The sequence below is a fragment of the Microtus oregoni genome, unplaced genomic scaffold (genome assembly GCF_018167655.1).
Source record: "Microtus oregoni isolate MIOR12 unplaced genomic scaffold, Mior012 000026F_ref0000081, whole genome shotgun sequence".
Lineage (NCBI taxonomy): Eukaryota > Metazoa > Chordata > Mammalia > Rodentia > Cricetidae > Microtus > Microtus oregoni.
In genome coordinates, this window is record NW_024543085.1 from 12,173,970 (window position 1) to 12,201,967 (window position 27,998).

At 39.9% G+C, this 27,998-nt stretch overlaps 1 protein-coding gene across 3 annotated transcripts in view; it reads left to right on the forward strand.

Annotated features, from left to right (window-relative positions):
- Positions 1–27,998, forward strand: part of Mdfic (MyoD family inhibitor domain containing) — an 87,901-nt gene that overhangs the window by 30,109 nt on the left and 29,794 nt on the right. For all 3 annotated transcript variants that reach the window (XM_041675739.1, XM_041675740.1, XM_041675741.1), the window contains one exon: positions 27,103–27,381. In XM_041675739.1, coding sequence (XP_041531673.1) covers positions 27,103–27,381 — 279 coding nt within the window. The remainder of the gene's footprint in view (positions 1–27,102; positions 27,382–27,998) is intronic.

Here is a 27,998-nt window from a genome sequence, read left to right on the forward strand (position 1 = left end):
CTTCTTAGGTGATTCTAGACTGTGTCAAGGTATCAATCAAAACTGACCATCACAGAGGTTCTTGTTATCAGGATGAAAAGAATGTTCGAAGATTCCTATAACTAGTATCTAGTGTTCTCCTTGGATGTTACTTACTGTGGGTCAAATTTGCCACCAATCATGTGAGAGGGTGAAGTATGGAAGTATGGCAACAAACTAGAAACCTTTTGGTTAAATCCAGTTGTGTGGTCATGTTTTTTTTTTTTTCTGCCAATAACCCAACATACATTTTATTAAGAAATATAAAATTCTTGATTTTCCTTAAAAATTAAAATTCTACTAACTGCTCTAGTTTGGCAGATTCAACACACTTTTGTCAGCCAGATGTTTTCAAGTCCTTACTGATATTTCAAAAGTCTTTTGATCCTCCTTGACCTGACATGAGGTTGAACTGGAGTGTAGGTGAGGGATAAGGACTCACCAAGGGCACTAGATTTAGTTCCTTCTCATTTGTAAACTTTCCTAGCCTCTAAGAAGAACTGAGGCCTGGGAATTATCATAGAGATCATTTCAAAAATGTTAACCTCTGAAGAAATAAATAACATTTAATTATCAAGACTGCAGATGCTGTGGTCTAGATAATTTTAGTTCTCTAACCTCAAACTTCCTGGATCTGAACATTCTGAGAATTTGTAAAAAAATTATTTACTTTTTTTATGTGGGGGGTAGACTGTGTTTTATATTATTAGACTTCCATGATTAGGAATTAAAATAAAGCTTAGAAAACTGGGCAAATGATGAATTATGACTGAGTATTTAGTTTCCTACTGGATTTTATTGGGGATTAAGTCATGATCAATGTAGGTATGGTTTCTGCATGTGAAATTTGTGATCTTATGGGAGAGGTCAGACATTTCTCCTGAGATGATTGCTTGCATTAGCAGTGCCCCAGAGAAAAGTGCAGGGCTACTGTATGTTCACACAGGACAAATCCAAGTCCTCACGTGGGAGAGGGCATCGGGCATCAGAGAGAGATTTCCGGAGGAAGTCGTCTGTGTGATTCTACCAAAAAGCTTCAAGGATTTCTCTTTTTCTCATTCTCCCTCCCACCCCCTTGCCGTGTGTGTGTGTGTGTGTGTGTGTGTGTGTGTGTGTGTGCATGTGTGTTACAAGCCCAAAGCATAGCACATCTTTGGACCTAGAAATAAGAGAGGGAATGGTTGAATGGAGTTGAGGTTTTGCACAAAGTAGGATATAAAGTGTTGATTTAAAGAGAGATGAGAGGAAAAGAATTTAAGTGAAGGCTGATGATGGAGTTGTGACCTGATCAGGTTTATGCTTTTTTTAAATATGGATTTATTTTTGAATGATTGTTTTTTAATACTTTGGAAAATAAGTGGAAATGAGAAGGACTAAAGTCAATAGCAGACTTATGATAAGACTGTTGTGCTAATCAAGACAAGAAAGAAAGGTGTTTGGTCTAGATTATGTGTGCTAAGATTGCAGGAAGGAAGAAGGAGGAAGTAGATTTCTCTGAATCTCCCCTCCCATCTCCCAATAGGGTTTCACTTTAGGCAAGATTGACTTGGAACTCACTATGTAACCCAGGCTAGCTTCAAGCTCACAAGCAACCCTCCTGCCTCAGTTTCTCGAGTTCTGAGATTACAGATGCAAACCGCTTGACATCCACTGGATTCATTATTGTGTGAGGTGCAATCTGCCAGATGGATGGGATGAAACAAGGGCCAGGAATGACGCCAAGGGTTTAGATTTGATCAAAAGTCAGCTGTTATACAACGACAATGAGACAAAACATTTAAGAGGCAGACATTCCTCCTGAGATGATTTCTTGCATTAGCAGTGCCCCAGGGAAATGTCCCATTTCTTTCAACTAGTCCTCAGGAGTCAGGAGCAAATCATTGCTTCACAGTTCTCCACTAAAAGCCAAAGTCTTCTATCAACAGAGGGTTTACAAAACGAGGAACTGTGGGTGTAGGGGAAAGAGGACATGAAGAGGCTTACAACTAAAAGAGTAAAGGGTAATATTCCAGAAATGTTTCTCCTCCTTAAGAATCAGGAGAGAACCAGCTGTTGTAGATGGATAGGAAGTGTGGGAGGATAAGGATGGATATCATGGAAAATATGGATTTAAGGTGATTAGTTGAAACCATCTTAGGTGAGATCAGAGCCTGGATGTGGCCATGAGGATAAACAACAGAAATGGTTCATGTCAAACATAGAGGAATAACTTCAATAAAAGCTTTGGAGGCTTTTTGCAAGATTGCCATGCTACCTAGCAGGGAAGCAGAGATACAGGTGTTCCTGTCAACACACCCAAAAAATGGCAAAGCTGGGGCTTTAGCTGCCTGTAAGTTCCATCTGGGTTCCGTGATGAAGCTTCCTGAAGTAGTGCATTGTATTGTGCAGATTGATCTGGTGTTTGTTGCTTTGTGCTTGCATCTGTCTGTGTGTAGATAGTAGCTTGAAATCCCCAAATTACAGCCTCAGAAACTGTTGGAAATGATACAGATGATTTCAAGCTACTGGTCTTCATTATCATAAGACTTTAAGGAGGTTTTTTTTTATATATATACTATAGTAAATCACAATTGGAATGGAAATATATGAGTATATATATATATCATGATGAGTATTACCTTCATGATAGAGATATTAATAAATATAATATTTACCTGTATCTGTATCTATAACATTACATATATATTTTGTTGCTACATGATATAAGGTCACCCCTTTAGAGTCCTTAGTACATGATATATGGTCACCCATTTAGAGTCGTTTCCCCGGAGAGTACTGTGAAATTGGGTGGAAACATGGTTGAAGAGGGTATCCTCTGAATATTCTGTGTGCTCTCGTCTGCATTTCTGATCAGCTCCTTAAGTTTATCGTAGTACATTAAACACAACCCAATAATATTTTTAAAAGAACGTTTTCCCACATAGCAAAGATATTAGCGTAAGGACCAGCTTCCCGAGACATCAGAGAACCCACTGAAGCCTGCATAGGGCAGTGTAAAGTCCGTAACTAGACTAGGAAATTTAAATTCTTTCAGGGTCTGAAAAAGGCAGGAACCCTCACACAATTTGGGGGATGACGGGGTGTAGTGTTGGGCTAACTCTTATTAAAAGACAACTGCTAATTCAAGAAAATAGAGGCAGAGCACTAAACCCAGTGCTGGGCCACTTTACGAATTGGGCTTTCTGCCTCTATCCACAGAGGTCACAGGTCAGTAAAGCTGGGTGCAGATGGAGCGGTTGCCATGAAGGAGCGCAGCTCTAGTGTTGCTAAGCATAAAACACAGCCGCATCCCAACTTTATAACTCATTGAGTTCTTGCAATTCAGGGAGAAGGAGTTTTTCTGGGCTTAGGCAAATCTGTCGTTCTCTTAGTCGTAACACCGAGTAGCGGCTCTGGCTGAGGGAGCAGGAACTAGGACTATCCACCAGCAGCAGCTGCAGCCTAGAGGAGGGTGAGACTTGCAGCTCAGTCCATGGCCCAGAACAGATGGTGAGGTTGTACGGAATGAGAGAGGTTGTGGAAGCCTCTTTTCATCCCTTTCAGAAGCTCTGCTCTCCTCTCGACACAGCAGAGGAAAGAATCAATGCTGTTCTTGTCCCGTTTCTTTCAACTAGTCCTCAGGAGTCAGGAGCAAATCATTGCTTCACAGTTCTCCACTAAAAGCCGAAGTCTTCCCGAGTTTCTTGGGTTCGGCAGCATGATGCACAAAACCCAGGGGGAACCGCCTTTAAAGCACTGGAGAGGCGCTATTAGAGGGCGAAAATTACATTAAGTGAAACAGAGACTGGAGCGGATACAGAAATGTGTTCCGCTTTGGAGCATTATTTAATTAAATACATTTGCCATGGCTCTTGAGAACTTGTGAGAACTTGGCCTGGAAAATTTAAGAAATGGAGATTCTCACCATCTCAAATTGTCATGAATAATTGATTCATGCCAGGGTAACCAGCTAGTAGCCATCCAGCTCGTCTCTGGATGCTGCCTGCCATTTCTCGTCCCTGGTTCCACTTAGTGTCGGCCCACCGTTGCAGGTTGCCCCTTTGATCAATCCTCTGACCCTACAAAGCTGCTGCTATGGTCATGGAGATTGACAAGAGCAATAACACATACAGCTTCTTAAAAGATTCTGTATACAAAAATTCATTATTGGCACCAAAGTTAAGTCAATTGTCCTAGATATTCAAGTTTTCAGTACCTGAGCTAAGTGAAAGCGGCTATTGTTTGTTCTGACTATCTCTTCTAAAGATTTATAATTTTTACTTACATTCATACGACTGACATTTTAAGTAACTTGGTTAATTTTAAATGCTTTAAATTTCAAGACTTATGACCCAATGAAATAAAATATATGTAATTGTTAAAAGTATCATTTTTAAAGGTGAATTGTATAATATTGACTTTTCTCTAAATTCTGAATTTGTTTAAAATTATTAAAAACTGGTTGGATAAAATTTTATTGCTTGAATGACTTTTAAATGTGATATTGACTGTCCTGGACAGTTAATGTGAGAGATTTCCAGGTAACAGTAGAAGCCAGAAGACTGGAACTTAGCAAGTCAGCGTGTGCTTGACCATGACTCTTTCTTTACCCAGCAGGCCAACTGCTGGCTGAACCTGTAGGTTACATATGAACTCTTGACTAGCATCTCAACTTCGGCGCCGTGACTCCCCAGGATTTGGCCATCCCGGGGCTTCTTTCACTGTCACTGAAATGACACAGTTATTTCTGTGAGGCTTTTACTTCCCTTCTGTAATCTTACAAATGTGGACATAGCTTGGTATTTCCTAGCACCAAAATCTGTGCCAACCAACATTGGGAAATCAGAAATCCACTCTCTTGTTTCTTCCAGAACATGGCTGTAAAAGTAAATATGCCTCATCTGTTGTGTGTTCCTGTCCCTCGTTGTTCCTCTTCTGCGATTTTCCCTGATTTGTTCCCACGCCCACATGGAACTTGGGATATCTCATATCTCATGATGCCCATAAATTCCACAGCCCTGTGCCACAACTGCTAGACTCCCACAGACACCGCAGTAGCCACCATCCTTCCATCTTCTCAGTAGACTTCCAGGTCTGTGATGACAGTGGGAAATACTCTATCATGGAATAATTGGTTCTTGTAAAAATATGTTCTCGATTTCAATTGATACACACCTGCTTCTCAGTTCCCACTGCCACCTTTGCTCTAGTCCAGTCCCTTTCCTTTGTGACATTTACTGTCCTTTTTTTATATAACTTTCTTTTTTAAAAAAAAAAACTATCTTTTTCATTATATACCAACCAAGTTCCCACTCCTTCCCCTCCTCCTATTTCCTCCACTTATCCTCACCCTCCCCATCCACTCCTCAGAGAGGGTAAGGCACATTGCTTTGGGGAAGGTCCAAGGCCCTCCCTACTATATTTAGGCTGAGCAAAGTATCCATTCAAAGAGAATCGGTTCCCATAAGCCAGTAGAAGCAGTAGGGATAAATCCAGGTGCCACTGCCAGTGGTCCCACAGTTTGCCCCACCCGTGTAACCGTCAACCACATTCAGAGGGACTAGTTTGGTCCTATGCTTGTTCCTTCCCAGTCCGGCTGGGGTTAGTGATTTCTTATTAGCTCAGGTAGACTGTTTCAATGTGTACCCATCATGGTCTTGACCTCTTTGCTCATATTCTCACTCCTCTCTCTCTTCACCCGGACTTTGGGAGCTCAGCCCAGTGCTCCGCTGTGCGTCTCTGCCTCTGTTTCCATCAGTCTATGGTGACATATAAAATACTCATCAGTCAGACTATAGGTCAGGGCCAGTTTGGGCACCCTCCTCTCTATTGCTTAGGGTCTTAGTTGGGGTCACCCTTGTGGATTCCTGGGAATTTCTCTAAAGCCAGGTTTCTTGCTGGTCCCAAGATTACTCCCTCAATCAATATATCTCTTTCCTTCCTCTCATCTCTGTCCTTCCTCCATCTTGACTATTCTGTTCCTTCAAGTTCTCTTTGCCCCTCTCCTTCTCCTCTCATTTTTCCCTTCTACCTTTTCTTCTCCCCTCATCCCTATGTTCCCATTTTTTTAGGCGATCTTGTCTAGAAGAGAAAGTGGGAAGTAGTCTTCATGCATAGGCAGAGGCGACCACTTCCTAAATATAAACCCAGTAGCACAGACACTGAGAGCAACAATAAGTAAATGGGACCTCCTGAAACTTGAGAAGCTTCTGTAAAGCAAAGGACACAGTCAGTAAGACAAAATGCAGGCTACTGAATGGCAATAGATCTTCACCAACCCCATATCAAACAAAGGAATGACCTTCAAAATTTATAAAGAACTCAGGAAATTAGACATCATAATTCCAAATAACCCAATTAAAAAATGGGGTACAGAACTAAACAGAATTCTTTTTTTTTTTTTTTTTTTTTTTTTTTTTGGTTTTTCGAGAGGTTTCTCTGTGGCTTTGGAGCCTGTCCTGGAACTAGCTCTGTAGACCAGGCTGGTCTAGAACTCACAGAGATTCGCCTGCCTCTGCCTCCCGAGTGCTGGGATTAAAGGCGTGCGCCACCATCGCCCGGCTAAACAGAATTCTTCTCAACAGAAGAATCTCAAATGGCTGAAAGACACTAAAGCAAATGTTCAACATCCTTAGCCATCAAGGAAAATGCAAATCAAAACAACTCTGAAATACTATCTTACACCAGTCAGAATGGCAAAGATCAAAAACACCAATGATAGCTTATGCTGGAAAGGATATGGAATAAGGGGAACATTCATCCATTGGTGAAAATGCAAACTTGTTCAACTACTTTGGAAATCAGTATGGTGATTTCTCAGAAAATTGGGAATCAACCTACCTCAGGATCCAGTAATACCACTCTTGGGCTTATACCCAAAACTTGCTCAGTCATACTACAAAGACATTTGTTCAACCAAGTTCATAGCAGCATTATTTGTAAAAGCCAGATCCTGGGAGCAACCTAGATGCTCCTCAACTGAAGAATGGATAAAGAAAATGTGGCACATTTACACATTAAAGTACTACTCTGTGGGAAAAAACAATGACATCTTGAATGTTGCTTGCAAATGAATGGAATTAAAAAACACCATCCTGAGTGCTGTAACCCAGATCCAGAAAGATGAATATGGTATGTATTCACTCATAAATGTATACTAGCTATAAACAAAGGATTTAGAGCCTATAGTTCATGATCCTAGAGAAACTATGTAACAAAGTGAACCCTAAGAGAAGCATGTATAGATCCACCTGGAAAGTCAAAGTAGACATATACCGTTTTTAAAGGACTCAGATTATAATGTTCATCCCTGGGATACTTCAGGTTTAGCTAAGCACCAGCTTCTGGGATTCGAACCCATTTCTGGACTGTATAGCTGACGGCTTAACCCACTTTGGTCTTTGTCCTACAAGGGTTAAGTAGTGACTAATCAAGGTTCTTCTGTGCTTGATGGTCATTTTCCAGTAGACTAATTTCCTCCCTTGTCTGTTCTGTAGTAGCTGATGGGACCCAAATCCTGAAGGACATTTCCTCCCTCTCTGCCCCTAGTTCTGCTACCTCCCTAGACAGTGAGCCTGCCTTTCCCTTCTTTTGGGTGCCTGTGAGTGCCTTAGCTGGTGTGAGGCCTTACTTACCAATCATTTTCACAGAGCAGATTCTGAAGCCTTCTCAGATAGCCCATCCTGCTTCATTCAGTGCTCTTTCCTCTTTTAGCCATTGCCACAATTTGTGACTTTGGTCAAACCCATGCCCCTGTCCCCTCGCTCTAAGTCATGGGAAATCTCCCAATTCCAGAACAACAGGAAACTTTGGAAGAATGATTCGGGGTGATTGAATCTGGGACTAAAATCAGTCCTGCTTTCGATCTCGCCGCTTTGTTTGGTGAATGTGTGATGGCCTCTTCCTCCTTCGGGACTGGGCTTCCTTTGTGTTTCTTCCCTATTCAGGCAGGCAGCAAGGGCATCAGGATAGGGCTTTTCCGCTACTCTCAGGAAAAGCTCACTGGTTTTGAAGCTGCAGTTCACTTGTGTGTGCCCCTCTTATCCAGTGCTGAACCAACGATCCCTAGAGCATAGCTGTCATCTCAGTGGATTGTGCTGGATAGGATATGGCCATGCCGAGTTTGTTTCCTCACTTCTGTGTTTGTTGCTGAATAAAGGAAAGCTTTTCTTTGCTGTCAGAGAGAAGGGTGGGGGAGGGATCGTGGAATGTCTAGGGTCCTCTTGAGCTCACATTTAAATCACCAGCATAGGAAGGCAGCCTGACTAAAGTGTGTGTATTTGAAGCCCAGATTTTAGTCTTCTTCCTTAGTTGAAAGTCCCTGCTGCTTTACCATCATTACCCATGATTCTTGTAGCCTGTCTTTGTGTTGAGCTGGAGGAAAAAGTTGGAACACCTACGATATACTATACACTGTCCATATTTCATCTCTTATTCTAATAGATTCAAGAAAATTTCTGGGTTTTAATATAAACTTAGGAAAGAAACTGCTTTGGTTTTCGGAACTTAGAGCTTGGACTCATTTTAGGCGAGAGATAAGGAACTTGGTGTGTGCCATTCTTTTTCTTAAATGGCTTTCCATTGTCAGTGAGAAGAAATCTTGAGGACTGAAGCTGAATACATAGGTGGGCAGGGACAAGGTTCTGTGGTCACATCTTTCTGTGGGGAGCAGTGGCTCCCACTCTTCGCATTAGCTGAACAGACAGCTTTCTAGGTCCCGCCCAAACCAATTAACTTGGAATCATGTGGGAGTGGAACTTAGGCATCCAGGAGTCCCCAGGATAATTCCACCTTGCAGAGAAACCAGCAAGGTTTGCGCTGGAACATACTGCCGCATCTGAGCATTAGTTATCAGCTTCATCGTTCGCCTTAAAAAAAAAAATAAAAGAGAGAAAAGAAAAAGCAGTTTTCTTGTGATTGCTAAAACCACTAAAACCCCATCGGGGTTGGGTAGAGTTGGTACCGGCTTTTTTTTTCCCCCATAGTCCTTTGGGGGAGTTGTTTTCTTGAACATTGTTCAGATGTTTCTTACTTTTAGTTTCACCGTGCATGGCTCATTAGTCTTGTCGTATTGAGGAAGAGCTATTTAGTTTGCACAGGTAGTCTTGTTAAATGGTGCAAAGAAAGGACTCTGGAGTCTGTTAGACGTATTTGATTGTCTTGGTATCCTTGATACATTAAATAAAAATCAAAGTTTACCTTACATGTGAGCGAGATTTTCAAGATGAAAATCATTTTGTCTAATTTTCTGAAGAATTACGCACACCTGCCTCTTTCATCCTCCTTTGATTCTGTGTCTTGAATTGGACCAAGTGTTCTCTTTCAGTTAAAAGTGCCTGGAATACGCAGCCTCTAATCAACTGTTTGTAGATAAATTGGAAAGAATATCATCTTAACTATTACATCTAGGGCTTGTTCTTCGAGGAAAGTGAGGTCTTTCATAACACAGATACAGTTTACCTAAGAGTCATATTAATAACAGAAAAATCAGCTTTTTGAATAATATATGAATCCATATGGTATCAGTGGAATCTAGGCATTTGGGACAATACATAATTAGTTTCAATTCCCTTTGTGAGGGAGATGTGGATGTTAAAATAAATTGCTGATGAGGCATATACTTTGGAGAACAGTGTATTTCAAAACTTTGTGCAATATCAGCTATTTCTTTCAGTGGTATGGAAATACAGTAGGAGACTGAGAAGATTTATTAGGCACAATTTTAAACCATTCTTATGATATATAGGTTCATAGTTTGCTTATTTAGGATAGTGACTAAAACAAGAATTGTAGGCAGTGTTTGTAGAGCCATTGGAAAAACACTCGAAAATACAGCGCCTAGTGTCATTGTTTCGAGTCAGCGAGCTAATAATCATTTGTTTGTATGGGAGTTATGGTATGACAATGTTTAGCATTGAATAAGGATTGGCTGTTTAAATGATGATTTTTTTATGATAATGAACAATGGACTACTGCAGAAATACCAGCATCTAGAGATTAAGAAACTGCAAATCATGAAATGAACCATGGTGTAGAAGGGGAAGAATAGAGGTTGTAATACGTCAAGTGTCTTAAGTGAAAGAGAAGGAAGTGCCTCTCTGGAAGGAACTCATTTGTCGCAGGGAATACATATTCTAAACTAGAATCTGCTTGTCTGGTAGGACTTTCAGTCATCCTTGTGTGGAGGAAGAGTCTGAACATTGCCTGTTCACCATGGAAGTGAGACTACGTCATACAGAACACAGAGGACTACATGCATGCATAGTTTTCATTTGCCCCCCTCTTAAGTCCCCCAAGTAAAATATCATTTCTACTCACCTTGCTGTAGCTTTTATTATATGCATTCAAAGTATCACCTTTATGACTGACCAAACCTTAAAATGACTCAAAGGCACATTAGGGTAGAATAGATAAATAAATTATGAAATAGTCATGGCTGATATATAACGATAAATATCAAATAGTAAAGGAATAAGCAAGATATAACATTTTCATGAAGAGTCATATAATTTGGAATTTTCCACAGAAATAATAAAAACCCACAGAAATAAGCTCTCTCTCTCTATTGTTTTCTTTTCTGACAATATATAGCCCTGACTGTCCTGGAACTTGCTATGCAGACAAAGCTTTGCGTTCATGGAGATCTGCCTGCCTCTACCTCCTAAGAGCTGGGATTAAAGGTGTGCCAGCATGTTGAGCTTTTATCCTATGACATTTTGAAATTTATACTTTGCAGCCAATGAGTATAGTCATCAGGGTCTTTAGTTAAAGATCATTTATTAAAGCCCAACCTTCCAGCCGGGCAGTGGTGGCGCACGCCTTTAATCCCAGCACTTGGGAGGCAGAGGCCGGCGGATCTCTGTGAGTTCGAGACCAACCTGGTCTACAAGAGCTAGTTCCAGGACAGGCTCCAAAACCACAGAGAAACCCTGTCTCGAAAAACCAAAAATAAGTAAATAAATAAATAAAACCCAACCTTCCTTCCTGAGAAACGGAGCCCATAGCATTGCTCTACCATTCATGTCGTGGTTTTCCTCTTTCCCAGGTTTATCTGTTTCTGTAAGTCTTTAGTTCACGATCATTTTCTTCTTCTCCTTAAGCTTAAAGAAAACAGGGGCTTAGTATAAAAGTGCCTGGGAAGAAGTCTTTAATAATTTGTTTTCTTCCTGACCTACACTGATCTACCATGTGAAGGTCTGGACGGTACATATTTACTGTGAAAGCCCATTTGGGTTTGCTCATTTTCTGCAGTTACTTAAAAAAAAAAATAACTAAAAACAAAGGCTCACCACGCCACATTTTGAGCCTGCATATCTGAGCTCTCGGAGTCAGAATCTAGAGCTTTGGCAGGACTGAGTGGGAGCGATTACAGGCTGGGCAGTAATAATGACAGATTTCGGTGTCCATTTTAGTGTGCGAAACACTAAATTACAGTGGACCGAAAAGTGGGCAGTTTGTGGTTTTAAAATAGCATGCCTTGGGGTTGGGGGTCATCCTTTAGGGATGACTTTATCCTCCTCCCTCTTAACTGATACTGTCATCTTTGCTTCTTGGCATGGGAGTAAGAAGAGTGACAATGTGTGTGGATAGTCTCTTTGGATGATCAGCTTGCTGCCGCATGAATCCTTACCGTACATCCGTCTCTGTGATAGCCTTTGGTGCAGCACGTTGTAACGTGTCGCAGTGATGCTTCCCTAGTCATAGGCTCTGCTCTTCACCTCGGGTAGTTTCCATTGCTTCCGGCTGCGGTAGTCCACCCGATGAGTGCTCAAAGGGCCCCCAAGGTTAATGAAGGAAGACTTTGAAAAAAAACTGCAGGAGCCACCATAAATAAGTGCAGCATAGAATTTACATCAAAAGAGGAAGTACCGATGCCATTAGCCGATTAGCTTGAAAATGAAGTAATGGCCTGAAATTTAATTTCTTGGTAGCAAGCTCTATTTTTGACAGAATTTAGACACAGCAAGGGTGCGGGTGGCGTACAACAGCAAGATGCAGCGATTTTTATGTACATGGAGAAGGTGAGACTTAGCGTCATGGGGCTGAGATTCTACTTCTAAATGAGATTCACTTAGTATGGGACAGTGGACAAGTCACTATGTCTCTCAGCTGTAAGTTCTGCCAACTTTGAGATACGCTTAGAGGTATATATTCTCTCATCATACAGTTGGGAAAGAAGATCTAAATAGACTTGTCACCAGCCAAATCCTCAGTGATGTGGTGTTCCCTAACAGGGCTGGAAGAAGAAGTGTGGACCTACTGTATGTGATGCTGTTGTAGAAATACTACCTTTTCAGGCCTGTGTGGAGATTTGGAGTCGAGTCAAGGGAGTCTGACTGGACATCTCATTGGTTACTCAGCACTCTGGGAGAAGCAACCAGAGGGTCTAGTGAGGTTTGCCTTATATGATCTTAAAATACTCAAAAATGTTTCTGACCAGATTATCTGCCAAGTGTGAGGCGAGGAGCCATAGCAGTAAGCAGAGTCTACTGAAGGTTAACGTTGAGTTTGAAATAATGACCTTATTTTATCAGATGGTAAAAAGGGGGGGGGGGCAACACAAGCACCATTCTGTTATTTATTGCCATTTAATGTGGGTTATTATTTCATATTATCGCATGAACTTAAAAAAATAAATAAAAAGCTTAGCCAGACGGTGGTGGCTCATTCCTCTAATCCCAGCACCCAGGAAGCAGAGGCGGGTGGATCTCTGTGAGTTTCAGGGCAGCCTGGTCTACAGAGCAAGTTCCAGGACAGCCAGGATGACATATTAAAAATTCTGTCTTAAAAAACCAACCCAAACCAAACAAACAAATGAAAACCAAACTATGTATCTGGGTATGGTTGGTGCTAGCTTTTAATTCTAGCCCTTGGGAGACAAAGCCAGGTGGAGCTCTGTGAGTTTCAAGGCAGCCTGGGCTCTGTCTGTAACAGATCAGACTATCCAGGCAGGCAGAACAAGACAGTGAGACCCTGGGGGGAGGAGGGAAAGGGAGAGAGAGAGAGAGAGAGAGAGAGAGAGAGAGAGAGAGAGAGAGAAGAAACCTCTTCCTTCTCATCTCTGACATATAAGTACATATAGACTTCTAACCCCAACCCCCTTTAACCACTTACTCTCATGGACCAGATCGTGTGAAAAGCAGATACAGAAAATGTTTATTTTCATATTCCCATTTGTTCAGTGCTTTTCCATTTGGCAGAGCAACAACAATACAAACGCAGAGATGTAATCTTCCCGACTGCTGATGGCTATTGTCACTGTAGCGGCCTTGAGAACAAACAAGGGCCCTGGCACTGTTTCAGTTAGTATCTGTTGTTGTAAGTGTTTAGGAAAGCACCCAATAGCTTCCATTACTCCTGCAGGTTGATTTGGTTCCCAAACACTTTTTCTAGAGAAGATGTTACTCTTTACATCCTTTTGCATTCATTTTTGTAGGAAAAGCCATAGAATATCATTGATAGATATTCTTTGCTTTTAGGTTTATTTATTTTATTGTTTTATGTGCATGAGTGTATTGCTTGTATTTATGTGTGTGCCACATCCTGCCTGGTGTCCAAGGAGGTCAGAAGAGGGCATTGATCCCCTAGGATTGGAGTCCCAGGCTGTTAGAAGCTGCCATGTGCGTGATGAGAACCAAACCCTGGTTCTTGGCAAAGCACAGGTGTTTTAAGTGCTGAGACAACTTTCCAACAAGATGGATAGTATTTGAAATAGTTTTCAAATTTCCCAAGTCCCAAGAGAAATAAGTACACTCTTTATTTATTTATTTATTTATTTTTACTAGATTTCTGGATATTAAGGCATATGCCTACTATGTACCTACTTCTTAACAATGCTCTTTAGAACTCTGCTTTTGGAATGTTATAGATCAGGTTGATGCCATAAGGAATTGATACGTTTAACCTGTGCTTCCCAGTTGACAGACTGAGCTTGAATGAGGTAAATAATTGCCCAAGGATGCCTGGAATGGGGCTGTATGTAATTCTTGATAATGAGTTTTGTTTATGGATAAGAACATGCTTGCAATTTGAAATCGACATGTGAGATTTAAAAAAGCTGTATTAGTAGGAAACAATTACTAGAGACTAATAGGAAGTTCATAAAGCCCCATGCAGACAAACTTATTCAGTTCACTGTCAAATTGCTGTGTGTTTTCTGGGAGTTTGACGTTTTGAGAAAGTGCTCATGGTGAGCACTCTAACCATCTATGGGCATGCCTTCTGTTTGTCCTTCTGGAGCACAGTGCATGCTGGAAGAGAGGAGACAGTTCCCGGAGAAGGGATAACATGAGGTAAATATGTTGTTCAACTCTCTGGAGTTGGATGAAGTTTGAGAACAATTACCAGAGGTTTATGCCCATTAACTGATAAAGGAGCCTAGTTTAGAAAAATACAAGATAAATACAAACCAGAGTAATAATCTCACTCCTAAATCTGAGAAAACAGCTTAATTCTCTTAAGTCTTCTTTTCACTGTTGAAAACCCATCATACCATCCATGCTCTTCTGTGGAACGTGAGCTCACGTTTCACCGAATTGAGGCATAAATTGGTTAGTTCATTTCAGAGGCATGGTTATATGTCTTTTGTTCTTGGAAGGTAATTAAAGTCTAAGATTTCTGTAAATGTTTCTTAATAATCCGAGTTGTGGCTTCGTGTTACATTTGTATATAGTGGCCGACTGTGTTCGGTAACTTCCTAAGAGCCCTTTTGTTGGGAGTGTCTTGAATCAAATCAAAGTATTTATGCCAACTTCTGGTCAGTGGAAATTGAGAGTGGTCTTGTAAATGAATAATTTATTGTAGTAATGGACTTATGGTAAAGAAGCACAATATCCAGAAAAATATTGCCAGGAACAATTTTGGAGGCATATTCTGTGTTTCTTGTTCCAGTATATTTATTAATGTTTATAGTTTTAATTAGGTGATAAATAGACTGTCCAAAGGTCAGCGTGTGAATTCCCCAGCCATGTTGGCTTCCTCTCACGTCTGTGAAAGCCTTGAGTTGTACCTCAAGGCTTTGGCAGCTCCATTCTAGCCCAATTTCTCTTTCTCCTCCTTGTGAGACCTTCTCGGCTCAGCTGTTTGTTGAGGTGCCCTTTGTACCTTTAGGAAGGGAAGCTTTTCTTCTTGTGACTGGGAGAAAACTGCTTCCAATGGTATTTGTTACTTTGTAACAGCTACCACAATTTTCAATTGTGCATGACTTTTCTTTGTTGCTCACCACTGTTTCAATAGCCTTTGCATTGTGTCCTATACTTAAAATATACTCAGTCAGCACTTGGTGAAAGAATACATAGCATCGAAAACAAAACAAAGACTCAACAATTCCTCAAATCCCAGTTCTCTGTAAACAGCCATTTGTATCAGCTGTTTATCTGAAGTGCTAAAGTCTTTTGTTTCAGTTTTTCTTTTTATTTTGTTTAATTATTTTTGATTTCTTGTCCACTGTTGGACTACATGGTAATATTATTCTAATGTGAAATTAATATGAAGCTCATGGTAATACATAATTTTGACAGTTTTTTCCCCTAATTCATTTGAATAAGAAATAATGATAGGCCTAATGAATTACAGGCTATGCTGGGTGGTTGGGGATTCAGAGGATTCAGCTACATTCTAATCTTCACCCAGGAACGGAAGAAGAAGGCAGATTCTTTTAGGGAGCACAGGGAAAGGCAGTTTTGCCCAGACTTTTCATGAGAGCTCTCTATACTTTTATGTTAGGGCTTTGTTTAAAGAATTCAAATTGGGGAGCGGTGGAAGAATGCAATTTTTTTCTACCTTGACATTTGTGTCATTTTTGCCTAGCGTCCATTGTTCTAGGTGCTGGATATTCTGCCCCACTTGGTAGGCACAGGACACATGTATATCATGCTAAGCAGAGGCTTGCTGAGTGACCTTGCGAATTCACGAATGACATGGTGCTTGCTGTGGTGGAACGTAGTATGTTGGTGGAAGTGGCAGACTTTCCAATAAGGTTTTCTCCTAATTTCAAGAGGAGGGAGTCACTTTTACCTCAGAGGGAGCATTTGCAAGGACAGAGGGCAGATGAAATGGGATGTAGGTTTGAAGTATGACGTAGTGGAGCATTCTAAGAGAGCAAATAGAAAAAGAATCACATGGTGGCCTGGACCATGTGAGAAGCAAGGCCAGTGTCACATGGCTGGGGCCCAGGAAAACGGTAGGGAGGGGAAGGAAAAGGTTTTGAAAAGTACTGATTTTACCCTGACGATCAATAAACCTAGAATTTTTCACCGAGACAGTAAAGCAAACAGCTTCTGGGTTTGTCCTGGTTCGTTAGTGATGTGAAAGGGGGCCAGAGTTAGAGAGCTCTGGTTAGGAGGCCGTGATAACTTAGGTAAGAACCGACAACCATTTACACTGTTGCTGCCAAGGCAGAAGGAGGAGGGTTAGGCACAGGTATTGTGTGCAAGACTCAGCTCCAGGGGCAAGTGGTTCAGAGCCTCGGGGAAGGCTGCTAGTGCCATTGGGCTGCCTTTCAGACAGCTGTCCCACCCGTCACCCCGCTCCCATTGCTGTTTCCCTCTCTCATCCTCTTTCATCTCTCATTCGGTGGCGTTTTCCTTCACCGTTCCATTTTTTCTAGCATTTTATCCTTGTTTTCTGACATTGTCTCTCAGTTTTGTCTTTGTTTTTCCTTTTCAAGAACACTGTGACTTAAACATATTACATGCAAATAAAATAACACGTGTCTCCACAGCGTGCTTCTGAAGTGTGTTTATACACACGCTTGCAGAGGATGCTGTCTCTCAGGGGAGTGTGCCAAATTGTACATCTGAAAGTGTTTCTGTTTGTTTTTTGTTTTGTTTTGTTTTTCTTCCCATAATGAAAGTAAACTCAGCTTTCTGTGAAAGTGAAGCTAGTGTGCCCACTGAAACCTTGCAGATAGCCAGAGGGCACCGCGCGTTGTCCACCCCATGTCTGGCAGATGGGAAAACTGTGACGTCATTTTGATAGCTCTTTTTCCTACAGTTGAATCCTCTCCTCTAATGACATTAAGATGTGAAATTAACACTATTAGGGATGCCCTCTGAATTTATTGTTACTCGACATCATAAATATCCATAAGCTCTACAGTGAATGAGTTCTTTGTAAATCTGTTCCCTGTAAGGTCCCTTGTCCCGAGAATAGTACATAACAAATATTTTACAATGACTTATTTCAGCCATTTTGCAGCCAAAGTGACCTTGACAGATTTAGTATATTTTAATGGAGAGATTAGGAGAGGAACCATTTATGTAAATGGTCCCAGACTGTGACTCTTCAAGCATGATTAATGGTCTTGTCCCTCTCTATGTAGCCACTTGTTGATGCCTGTGTTTTAAGTAGTATTTTATTCTGTCAAGCCGTATTGTAATTTGATGGATACCGTAATCTAAATCAGGATCCAAAAAGTTAAAGCAGCCCTATAATAGAGGAATTAAGACTGCAACCTGGGGGATAAGAATGAGAAAGCACTCTTGTGTTTCCTTATGCATTTTCACAATTATTTCCCCCATTGTGTATCTGCTAGAATACCACATATACATATATTTGCTCAATTGTGCGTATGAGAATGGACTTGTGCAACCTGGACAAACTTCTCTGCATCGTTACCTTGAATATCGCCAGCAGTTCCATAGCATAGCAAGTTATGCAGTAGTTCCTTTATGAAGGGATGTTGCCAGGGTCCCTATAGGAGTCCAACAGGATCATTAAGACCTGATTAAACTTTGAGTCCATCTGTAACTTTGCTCTCAGTCTTGAATTTTCAAATTATCTGGGCAGATGCATCTTTTATAACAAGAGCTAAAGCACAGAGGATCCCTAGTCTCAGGCCACATTTTAAGGGGATTGGTAGAAGTTCTTGCCATTGCCGCCACTCACCAATGAACTTGGGGATTATGAACTTGGTTAAAGCTGGTGATTCTTTTTGGATTTGTTATCTTTTTGGTTTGTGTCACATATAATCAGAGCTAGTTCCAGGACAGGTTCAAAAACCACAGAGAAACCCTGTCTCGAAAAATAAAAACAAAAAAAAAAAAAAAAGAAATGGGTTTTCCTTCTTAAATATTGAATTGCTTAGTTAGCATCTCAGGTTCTTCGACCTGACCTCACATCCTTAGCTATGACTTCATTTGTACGTCCGTTGCCCTGTGCTTAAGGAAATACCGGCTTTACTTACACACTAAGTTGAGTGTGCTTTTCTTATGGGAATGATCTTTTAGAGAGATAATTTGGCAGTGACTTTTTTTTATGCTCCTCTTTGGAAAGGTTATTTCGTGAACATTTCTTGATGCATTTCTCCACACATTCTTCGATATCTGTAACTGAATCTTTAATTCCCTTGTTATAACAGAGAGAGTTTCTTGGAAACAGTTCTACCATCCTTATATTATGCTCTTACAGCAATTCCCTAGGCTCGGGAAGGTGAAGGATGAAGTTTATAATGGTACTGAATACCAAACTGTTGCTTGATTTATTCGGGAAGGTTATTATATTCTGGGATCAAGTGACAGCTTAAAAGCTAGGATAATTCATCATCATCAGTTAATTTCCACTGGGTGTCCACTGGGTGCTGATCATCACACAAGGCTCTTTGTCAGTATGCGTGTGCTGATAAGGTTGATGGAATCCGAGGAATATGGGATCCTGTCCTTGAGGAACACTGCTGTCAATGCAAGTCAGCGAAGACCCAGGATTGTCAAGTTCTGTGTACAAATGCCTGAAACTAAAAACACTTTGTGACTGCAGAAGTTGCTGTCAGTGAATCTAGTTCCATTCTCATTAATATCTATATTGTCACCAGGACAACAGTGATGATGTTGAATCGACAAGCATAAATGTCTGCTACGGTGACCTTAGCTCGCAGTGTACAGTTATACAGCAGATTGTTTTTGTCCTGTTCATGCAATTCCACATTGTGTTTCCTTGATGAGATCCAATTTCTCGCTTACACCTATGCACTTCATCTTTCCTCATGAGGAGTCAGTCATGGAGACGGTACATCCAGATCTAGCACATTCTCTTTTTCAGCCCCTCTGGGTGATGTGTAACCCTCCTCTGAAATTGGAAGACCGCCCTAGATTAAACTTGATATAACTTGTTTTCATCCTGTCTGTGGATGAAGACACAGTGAAGGGGATGCAGGGTGGGTCAAGGGATGCAGGGTAGTGAGGACGGTATGAGTATTCCATGTACAGCATCCGCCTATAGTTTCTTCCCCGACTTTGGCCTGTGCTCTGTGTGTAGTGAGTGTGTTTACTGGAAGACTCTGTTAAGATTTCCTTGTTTGGTATCTGTCAAAGCCATTTCAGAGAAGATTCCTGTGGAGGAGACTTAGCAGTGATTCTTCAGTATCTAACAAATATTTAGATTCAGTGGGAAAGTCCCAAGGGATTTATTTTATTTTTTTATTTTTTGTAGCAGTCCAGTTTCATCTCTCTGTCTCTGTCTCTCCTCTTTCTTCTCCTTTCCTTTGGTGGCATGTTTTGAGATCTTCCTTCCTCTGATCTCATTTATTCACCATTTAAAAGCTTCTTGTCACCAGCCATACCTCTGGTGGTAGTGAGGCTCGCTGCAGGTAGTTCCTGCCCCTATACCTCAATGTATCTCCACTGGAGAATTATCCATCTCTATAGAACTCCTAGGCGGGGCTCAGATGTTTTCGGATTCCACTGTTGCTCTTCATAGCACTTTAATTAGGACACTAATTGAGAAAGTAACAATGGATTTGCCTACTGTGACTTAGCTAGTGTGCATGCTTCTCTGAACTCCAGCGGGTCTAGATCACTGGCTATCCAGACCATTAGTTTCTTGTAATCCTATATTTAGGGATGGCCAAAAGGTACCTGGAGGCTGAACACTAACCTTTCATCTACTCCACCAAGGCTTGACCCCTAGGTCAGTGGCTGTTTGAAATTTGTCTATATAGAGGGGTACACAGTTTTAGATTTATATAGTGACTAATTTATTTGTATATTGCTAGCAATGGTTGTTTTCCCAACAAGAAAATCATCTTTTGGTAAAGTTGCCTGCTTTTTCTAGTAGGTGTCTGCAAAACAAGATCCTTTTAGTGTTTTAACTATAGAAGGCCCAGTGTCCAGGATGTTCGTATCCATTATGTTCCTTACTACTGAAAAACCTACTACATTTCCTACAGAATGCCATAACACTCCAGCCTTAAACAACGCAAGCTTTGCCTCCCAAGAACTGATGGAAACTTGGGTAACTTACCCTTCATTAATATTTATTACTGACTACTTAGTTTTAACAAGGATGACTGATATTCCTTCTCCCAGGTTTACCTCTGCTTAGCCAGATTTATGTGTCAACAAGTCAGTCTTCTTCCTCATGCAGGTTTTTACTCTGGATCAGATTCTTGCTTTAAAGCATTTTGATTTTTGTTCACTCCTTAGCTACAAGTCTGTAAGACACCAAGAAGGCTAAATGACCCAGAGACAGAGCATGGGTCTAGGGTCTGTAAGCCAGATCAGTTCTGCATCTGTCTGAGTCTTTGTGGGTTTATTAGGGTGAAGCCTAGATTTCTCCAGGCTTCTTGAAGGTTGCTTTGTGGTCCCTGGATATTTTCGTTAGTGTGGAGAGCCTCTAGGTGAATTCTGAGGTTTTGGTCGTTTGGTGTTATGCTCCATGATTGCCTACTAAATGTCATTCATTGTCCACTCGAATCTCACTATAGCATGCATCAAATGTTTGTAGGAGACGAAAAGTTTGGTTCAGTGATGTGGTTTCAAAGCATTAATATAAGAAGAATATATTTAAATACATCCTGTCCTGTTGTATAGACCATAGGGTACCTTTCAAACAATCATGTTTCTTCGTTTGTTCGCTTGTTTGTTTTTGTTTTTTTAATCTTCAAATAATAATTTGAAAGCCATTTCTCTGAATCCTTTGTAGAGGAAGATGAACAAAAGTGGAGAAAAGCTTCACTTTTAATCGTGGTCAATGTACTAAGCAGCAGCCTTCCCATAGTTACCGCCTTAGTGTTTGAAGATTTGCTAGCAAAGCTTCTGTCTGGTGATACAGAACGAAGGCAACAGTAGGGCTTTTTGCATGTCTACTTGTCTGTTAGTTGATTCTTTATAAAACATGAAAGAAATGTGTCTTATGTCTTAGGAACATTACATATATATTGATTCCAAATGTGCCCATTATTGCCTCTTAGAAAACACAGAGGTGTTTCCTTTAAGAAATGAATACACTGCCCCTCATAAATCTGTCTGCCATTTTATACAACATATTTAAAAATAGTTCTTTCATAAACTCATACCTTTATGATAATTGTTTTATTGAGGTATTGTTTTGATAATGTAAATCAGTGTTTATGTAATTTCTTTTCTACAAATTGTGTATAGGTGCATATGCATTTATTTTCTTAGGTGTATTTACAACATATTTATTAGTAATATATTATAATAACTATAGGTGGCAGTCAATTTTATCAGTTGACTCAGTGGTAGGGGTATCTATTGATTGGGTCAGGGAGCAAAAGGGATACCACAGCAAATACCATACTGCTATGAGGTTTTCCAGGAACAATAATAACTTAAACACAAACATAAATCCTATAGTTGGCATTCTATAACCAAACCTGACAATTTAAACGTTTTAAAGTCAAAAATGGGAGACTCTTTACTCATACAAGTTAGCTAGAGTCTGTGAGGCACGGTAAGATGTCATTCATTTGAGTATAAAATAAAACAGTAGATATAAAAGTTTGTTTGTTTTTTAATGACTTATAGTTTAAGGGCCATATATATAATGCAGACACACATACACATATACATCTTAAGTGAAAATAGGCTTTATGTTCCTTAAAATTCTTTTTTTTTTTTTGTTTTTTGATTTTTCAAGACAGGGTTTCTCCGTAGCTTTTGGTTCCTGCCCTGGAACCAGCTCTTGTAGTCCAGGCTGGCCTCGAACTCCCAGAGATCTGCCTGCCTCTGCCTCCTGAGTGCTGGGATTAAAGGCATGAGCCACCACCGCCCGGCTCTGTTCCTTAAAATTCTTGTTTTGAATTTATTTTTATTGCATTTTTTTCTAGAAAATACAAGATCATTTTTTTCATATTTACTTGATACATGTTTTTCAATGGCTGTTAGGGGGAAAAGTAATTATTAACACTATCACAGAATTTAAAGATGAAGGCAAACAGAGAATTTTTAAAGTATAGGGAATCAATCTATGTAAGTGAGGTTAAGGGATGGAACCAACACGGGCATGATGAGACTGGGAGCCAGTCTTCTCTGCTTCCAGGAGGATCCCTAGTGTTTGGTTCCTTCAGATTTCTGAAGTATGCTCTTTACTGTGGTTGAAGCTCAGTGGCCGCCAGCCACTTTACAGAGCGGACACACCCTCATGGCCAAGCCTGGAAAGAGTGTGTAGAAACAAGTGTATCTCTGAGAACATGGATGAATGGCTGAATCTACCTGCAAGAGAAGGTTGGAACACAGGAGTAAATAGCTACCTGGGACAAGCCAGAAATGGATTTTCAGGAAGCTACCAGTCTCCCTCTCTGGACATTAAATATGTTTAATTATATTCTAAATCTTCTTTATGAAATTTGGCAATATCAATAAACCAGTTGCCTTTCCGAACAATTTTTTAACATTTTGCCTTTTTTATTTTGAATAGTAATACTTCTTATTGAAATCTGATGATTTATTTCACAATAATTACAATTGAATTAATTTTTTTTTTAAGAAAATACAATGTGTAAGAATGTGAACTTACAGCTAGGGAGCCACAGTGTCTGAATGGGATCAAAAATCATGAACGTTCCAAAAAAGCATAAGAATTCTAAAATATAATTTAATATGCTAAATGTATATCTTAGAGACAGTGAAGAGAGAAAATAGGATATGTGACCAAGACTCCAGAAACTCCAGAGATAAATAAGGCATTTCCAAAAGCCCTGGGAGGAGAAAAACAAAAAGCAGTATAGAGTATACCAGGAGCCTCCAGCTGGGCAGGATTTAAAGGCTTGTGCTCCCAGACTTTGCACATGGAGAAAGTCTTGGCACTGTCTCATGAAAAAGAGAGGACTTTCATGTTGATTCTAAGTGATTTTTAACTAAATTCACATTACATAGCAATAAAAGGCAGTATGCATTAATAATTATGAGTCATGTTATAAAACATCTCATCTCCCATTTAACAACACTATTGCATATAGATTGGTAGGATGAATGGTGTCTTTTAATAACATTTAATATGCTAAACTGTTTATATATTCATATATAGTATCGCATATACAATATCACTATCATTACTCTTTCTTTCTCTGTGTGTGTGTGTGTGTCCTATAGTGACCATGTAGTACTGCATGCCCAGTAAGAACCTTATAATTATCTCTGAGGAAAGCAATGGGATTTAGTGTGATTTTAAATGTGTATAGCAATCATTTAAATTAACTAAGTGCCTGAGAATCCTCACAGTTTTATTGAGTATGAGTTGTGTGGACATCAGCAATGAAGATAGATTATCTGCTCTCACTAATAGATTATATGCTGGAGTAAAATATGCCTTTCTGTTGCTGCTCCAGCAACTGCAGCTTCATGTATGCTTATTACAAGTTACAATATCACCTATTTTTTTAATTATCAGAAGAAGTTCATGCTATTGACTCATTTATTCCCATATTTATTATTCCCAATGAAAACTGTTAGACCTAATCCTCCCTGATTGAAAACATTTGAACCTAGAAAGAGCAGTATTTCTTAAGACTTTTGTAACTATTCATTATGGATATTAAAATTACAATCATGCGGCATTGTGTGAGCTGTGGTTTAGAAAAAAAAAATCTCTACACATATGGTGATCAGGTGACCGACGCTATCCAGGTCTGGAGATGCTGAATGCTCTAGTCCTTGGTGTTTGAAATTTTGACAAGTATTGCATTCACTCCTGAATATCGAGAATACATTTTTTGCTCATGGAGAGTAAATTTAAAATGGGGTCTTTTGTAGCGGCACCCGTCCTGTTTGGAGTGATATAACAGATGCTGAATGTTCACATATCAAACAAAACGCCAGCCTTCTGTAGAAAAGAGGTGTCAAAAAGTTTCTTTGTACCTTTAACGCATGTGATTATGTCGTACAAAATGCAGAGTTTGTAAAAATTTCTTGAATATACAGGCAAAAAAAATGAATAATTCAAAACAAGCCCTAAGTTCTACATTCTATTGTCCCTTTATAACACAGGCAGAAGATAGCAGCGCTCTCCCAATAGAGCTGAACTTGCACCAGTTACACCTCGGAAAATGCCAGATGGTCTATGGTCTACTTTTGAGAGCTGTCACATATGTAAAGATTTGAAAAAAAGCAAGACAGCTGAATGAGAACAGTGCATCATTAAAGCGGGAGCGAGGGTCCCCAGGCGTCGCCTGTGTTTTAAGAAGCCTTGTGTCACCCCCGTATTAGCATGCTGGTTGAGAGCTCTCCATGAGTTTCTACACAATAAGAAGAAATCTATTTTAAGCTAAATAGTTGTGGTTTAATCAGGTTGGCAGTTTCATTCTTCACTGGAAAATAAAATCATGTTTCCTGTTTAGTTTTAATTGCAACTTGACCATAAGATTAAAATCACACCCTCGAAAAAAGATCAATGAAGCTATACTTTTCCTATCCGTTGAGATGACTAAGACAAAGCGTATTCAGTTTTGATTTGATGGGCTGCACACATGCGGCAGAATCATTCAACTAAAAAAAAAAATGTTTTACTATTTGCAAAAAATAAAACCTGAAGTGAAAAGGTAATATTTGGTTACTTAACTATAATTCCAAAACTCAGAAAAATAATTAGGTGACAGTGAAACAAAAAATAAAACTGCCATCATTTATCTGCCCCCAGAAATAGATATGGTTTGAAGATTGAAGCGTAGATAAATTGTTAAGTATGCATTAAACTAACGCTCCAGCTCTAACCCATAATTTGCAGTCTGTTCTGTTAGTAGAAAGAAAAAAAAAGGTCAAATTTATCATTGTTTGAATTTGGAGGCAGGACACAACCATCTTTTACCACTTGCATTTTTTTTTTATTTATTGAGACTGTTTAACTATTGCATAGTAATTCTCAGGTTATCTCAGACTAGAGTATGAGAAGATATTTTTGACTGATTGGTGAAGATTGGCCCAGCATTGGTCAGTGACATTTCAACTTCACCAAGCTCTGAGATTGCTTGAATTTTTCGTTTTAGAGAAGAAGTAACTCAAACGTTCCATTTCTTTGGAGAGATTTCTAGAAAGTGCTCTGGGAAGAGCAGTAAATTAGGTTGAGCTGTCTTCTTTGGCATCTTTCGAAATGTATATTCCTACCCAGCTGAGGGCTCAGTGGCAGTCATTAGGATGTCATTCTGGATGCTCCAGGAAGCAGGAGCATAGGATTTTCTAAATCAAGTGATTCCACATTCCTATGAAACAGATCTCCTGTTGAAGATGCTGGGCTGTTATAGTGGTCCTGAGGTCACATGGAGCTTCTCCGTAGTGCCGATCAACACAAATTGTCATTGCTCACCCAGTTATTCAATGATGCAGTGTCCAGGGAATTAAATTCATTAGCTTCTTGAGCACCAAGCCATTAAAATAGTCCCTCTTTCCACTTTAGTACACTAAAGAGTTTCCTTTCATACATAGGCATGTGGATGGTCCGGAATTTTTTTGTATGTCATAGACATGTTATATATGTGCATACGTCTACATTCCTAGAAGTCTTCTGTTCCACTGGTTGTGCGTTTGTGTATGGCCGAATGCCACAGTGCAAGAGCTGCTGGAATTTGGTAACACAATTTCACATCTAATTAAAGTTCCATCAACCCTTACTTTTCTTCCCTAAAATGTCGTTGGTAATATTTATTTCTCTTCCTTATTTTGGGATCAGCTTCTTAAGTACCAATAAAAAACAAATCCCAAAAGAAATGTGAGTGGGAACTACACTAACTAAAATAGGACAGAATTACCAAACTAGTAGAATGAACATCCTTATGCCCTCTCCTCGGACATCTCCATGCTCTTCAATAGTGTTTTGTCATTTTCTTGATCCCTGGAACTACATCTATCCATTCTTACTGCTCTCACACGGTGGATTGTTACTCGTGTTTTTAAGGGGTGGGTTTGGAATTTCGTTTTTCTCCCTATGATGAGCAGCTAATTCTCCTCTTGTTCACTTGTGAATTGCCTACTATTAGCATTGCATACTGGAATACTATTTATTTTGTACAGTTTACCTTAAATACATTTTTCTTAACTTTTAACTTTCCATTCATTCCTAAGAGTGCACGACGCCACAAGCTTGTGTTCTCCTTTCTAGAGCTCTGATGTTCGTTCTTTTTCTAACTCATTTCTTTTGTTGGGACGTCTGGTGGAGTGTTGAAGGAGAGGAATGAAGGTGATCTCCTTTGCTTGGTCCAGTCTCAAACAGGAGTTCTTCTGAAGGGCTTACATGTGCTTTTGGCAGCTGCACCATATCGGATTGATTAGTTTTTTTTTTTTCTTTAAAATGGAGCAAAAGGAATAAACACAGAAAAGATTTTCACCCAGAATTTAGAATTGCCTGGAAAAGAACTAAGTTTGACTATTGTCCAAATTTGAATGTCTGAATTCGTCGTTCCTTTCATTTCAATGGAATTGTGAGTTTAGTATTGAGACCATGCTGATATATGTGTAGTTAGGAGACCAACAGGCAAGAGCAGCCTTCCCTGAGCCAGTGTTCAATTACCTGTTTTTTAAAACCGAGTTTTTTTTTTAAATCCTCTAATATTACATCTTTATATAGTGATATTTGTTGAACATACTTTTACTTTACTTTCTAGACCTTCCTTCCTTCCTTGTTCTTTTCTTCTTCCTTCCTCCCTTCCTCTTCCTTTCATTCTTTTCTTCCTTCTTTGTAGAACATTCCTCTTCTTCCTGATTCGCCTTTTCTTTCTTCCTCCTTTCTATAACCCTCCTATCTCTTCTGTTTTATTATCTTTGGTTAGACCTCCAGTCTATTTTTGAATTTGTATTTTTGAAGATATCTTTTCATTATTATAAAATAATAGCTTCTTAACTTCTTGCTTAACCAGATGAACTTTTTTTTTTTTTAACTCAGCCCAACCTCAGCGCCTGCCTCAATTGCAGACAACAACACAGGAGTCCAGCAAGGAGGAAACAGGCAAGATAAAGAATGGGGGCCCCACGAGTCTGAGCAATGGAAATGGAATTCATCACGGAGCCAAACATGCACCCACAGATAATCACAAAAATTCAGCTCCTGTTTCTCAGAAAATGCATAGGAAAATCCAGTCCAGCTTGTCTGTAAACAATGATAGCAGTAAGAAGAGCAAAGTCAACGCTCTCTTTTCCCAAAAGTCTGCCTCCTCCCCGGAAGGTAAGTGGGGATACATTAGATGTGCATTTTTTCTTTCTTTCTTTCTTTTTTTTTAAATCTCATGTAAAATTATTCAGAAGCAGTAAATTGATCTGGAAAACATGAGTAACATTTTTGCCCTTCCATCAGACAAACATAAATTTTGGTAAAATCCACTTAACTTTTTCCAATAAAAGTCCAGGATAAAAAAGGAAGACCCGGCAGCAAGCCTTCTGCTTTTAGATTACCATCCTAGAGTGACTAGTCATTACTTTAAATATAGCAGGTGCACCTTTTTTTTTAAAAAATGCCACAGTTAAAAATATGAATATACCATTTTGGGGCATATCAGAGTGCCGGTATTCTTTCCCTCCGTGGTACAGTGTGTGATGCTGTGCAGTGGAGATAAGATTACCTGCTTGCATTTTTGTCTTGCAAATTCATTCTTAATATGCAAAGCTGAAATAGGAAAAAGATCGTGTAATTTCCCCGGTCCTACTGGAAAACGGACCAGGCGAGGAGTGTCTGTGTGCTGTCTTCCAACTCCCTTGCTGCCAGCACATAGCACACACCCACTCTAGCCCCGCCCAGCTTTTTTGCTCTTCTCTCATACACTTGCCAATGCTCTCCGACCTCTG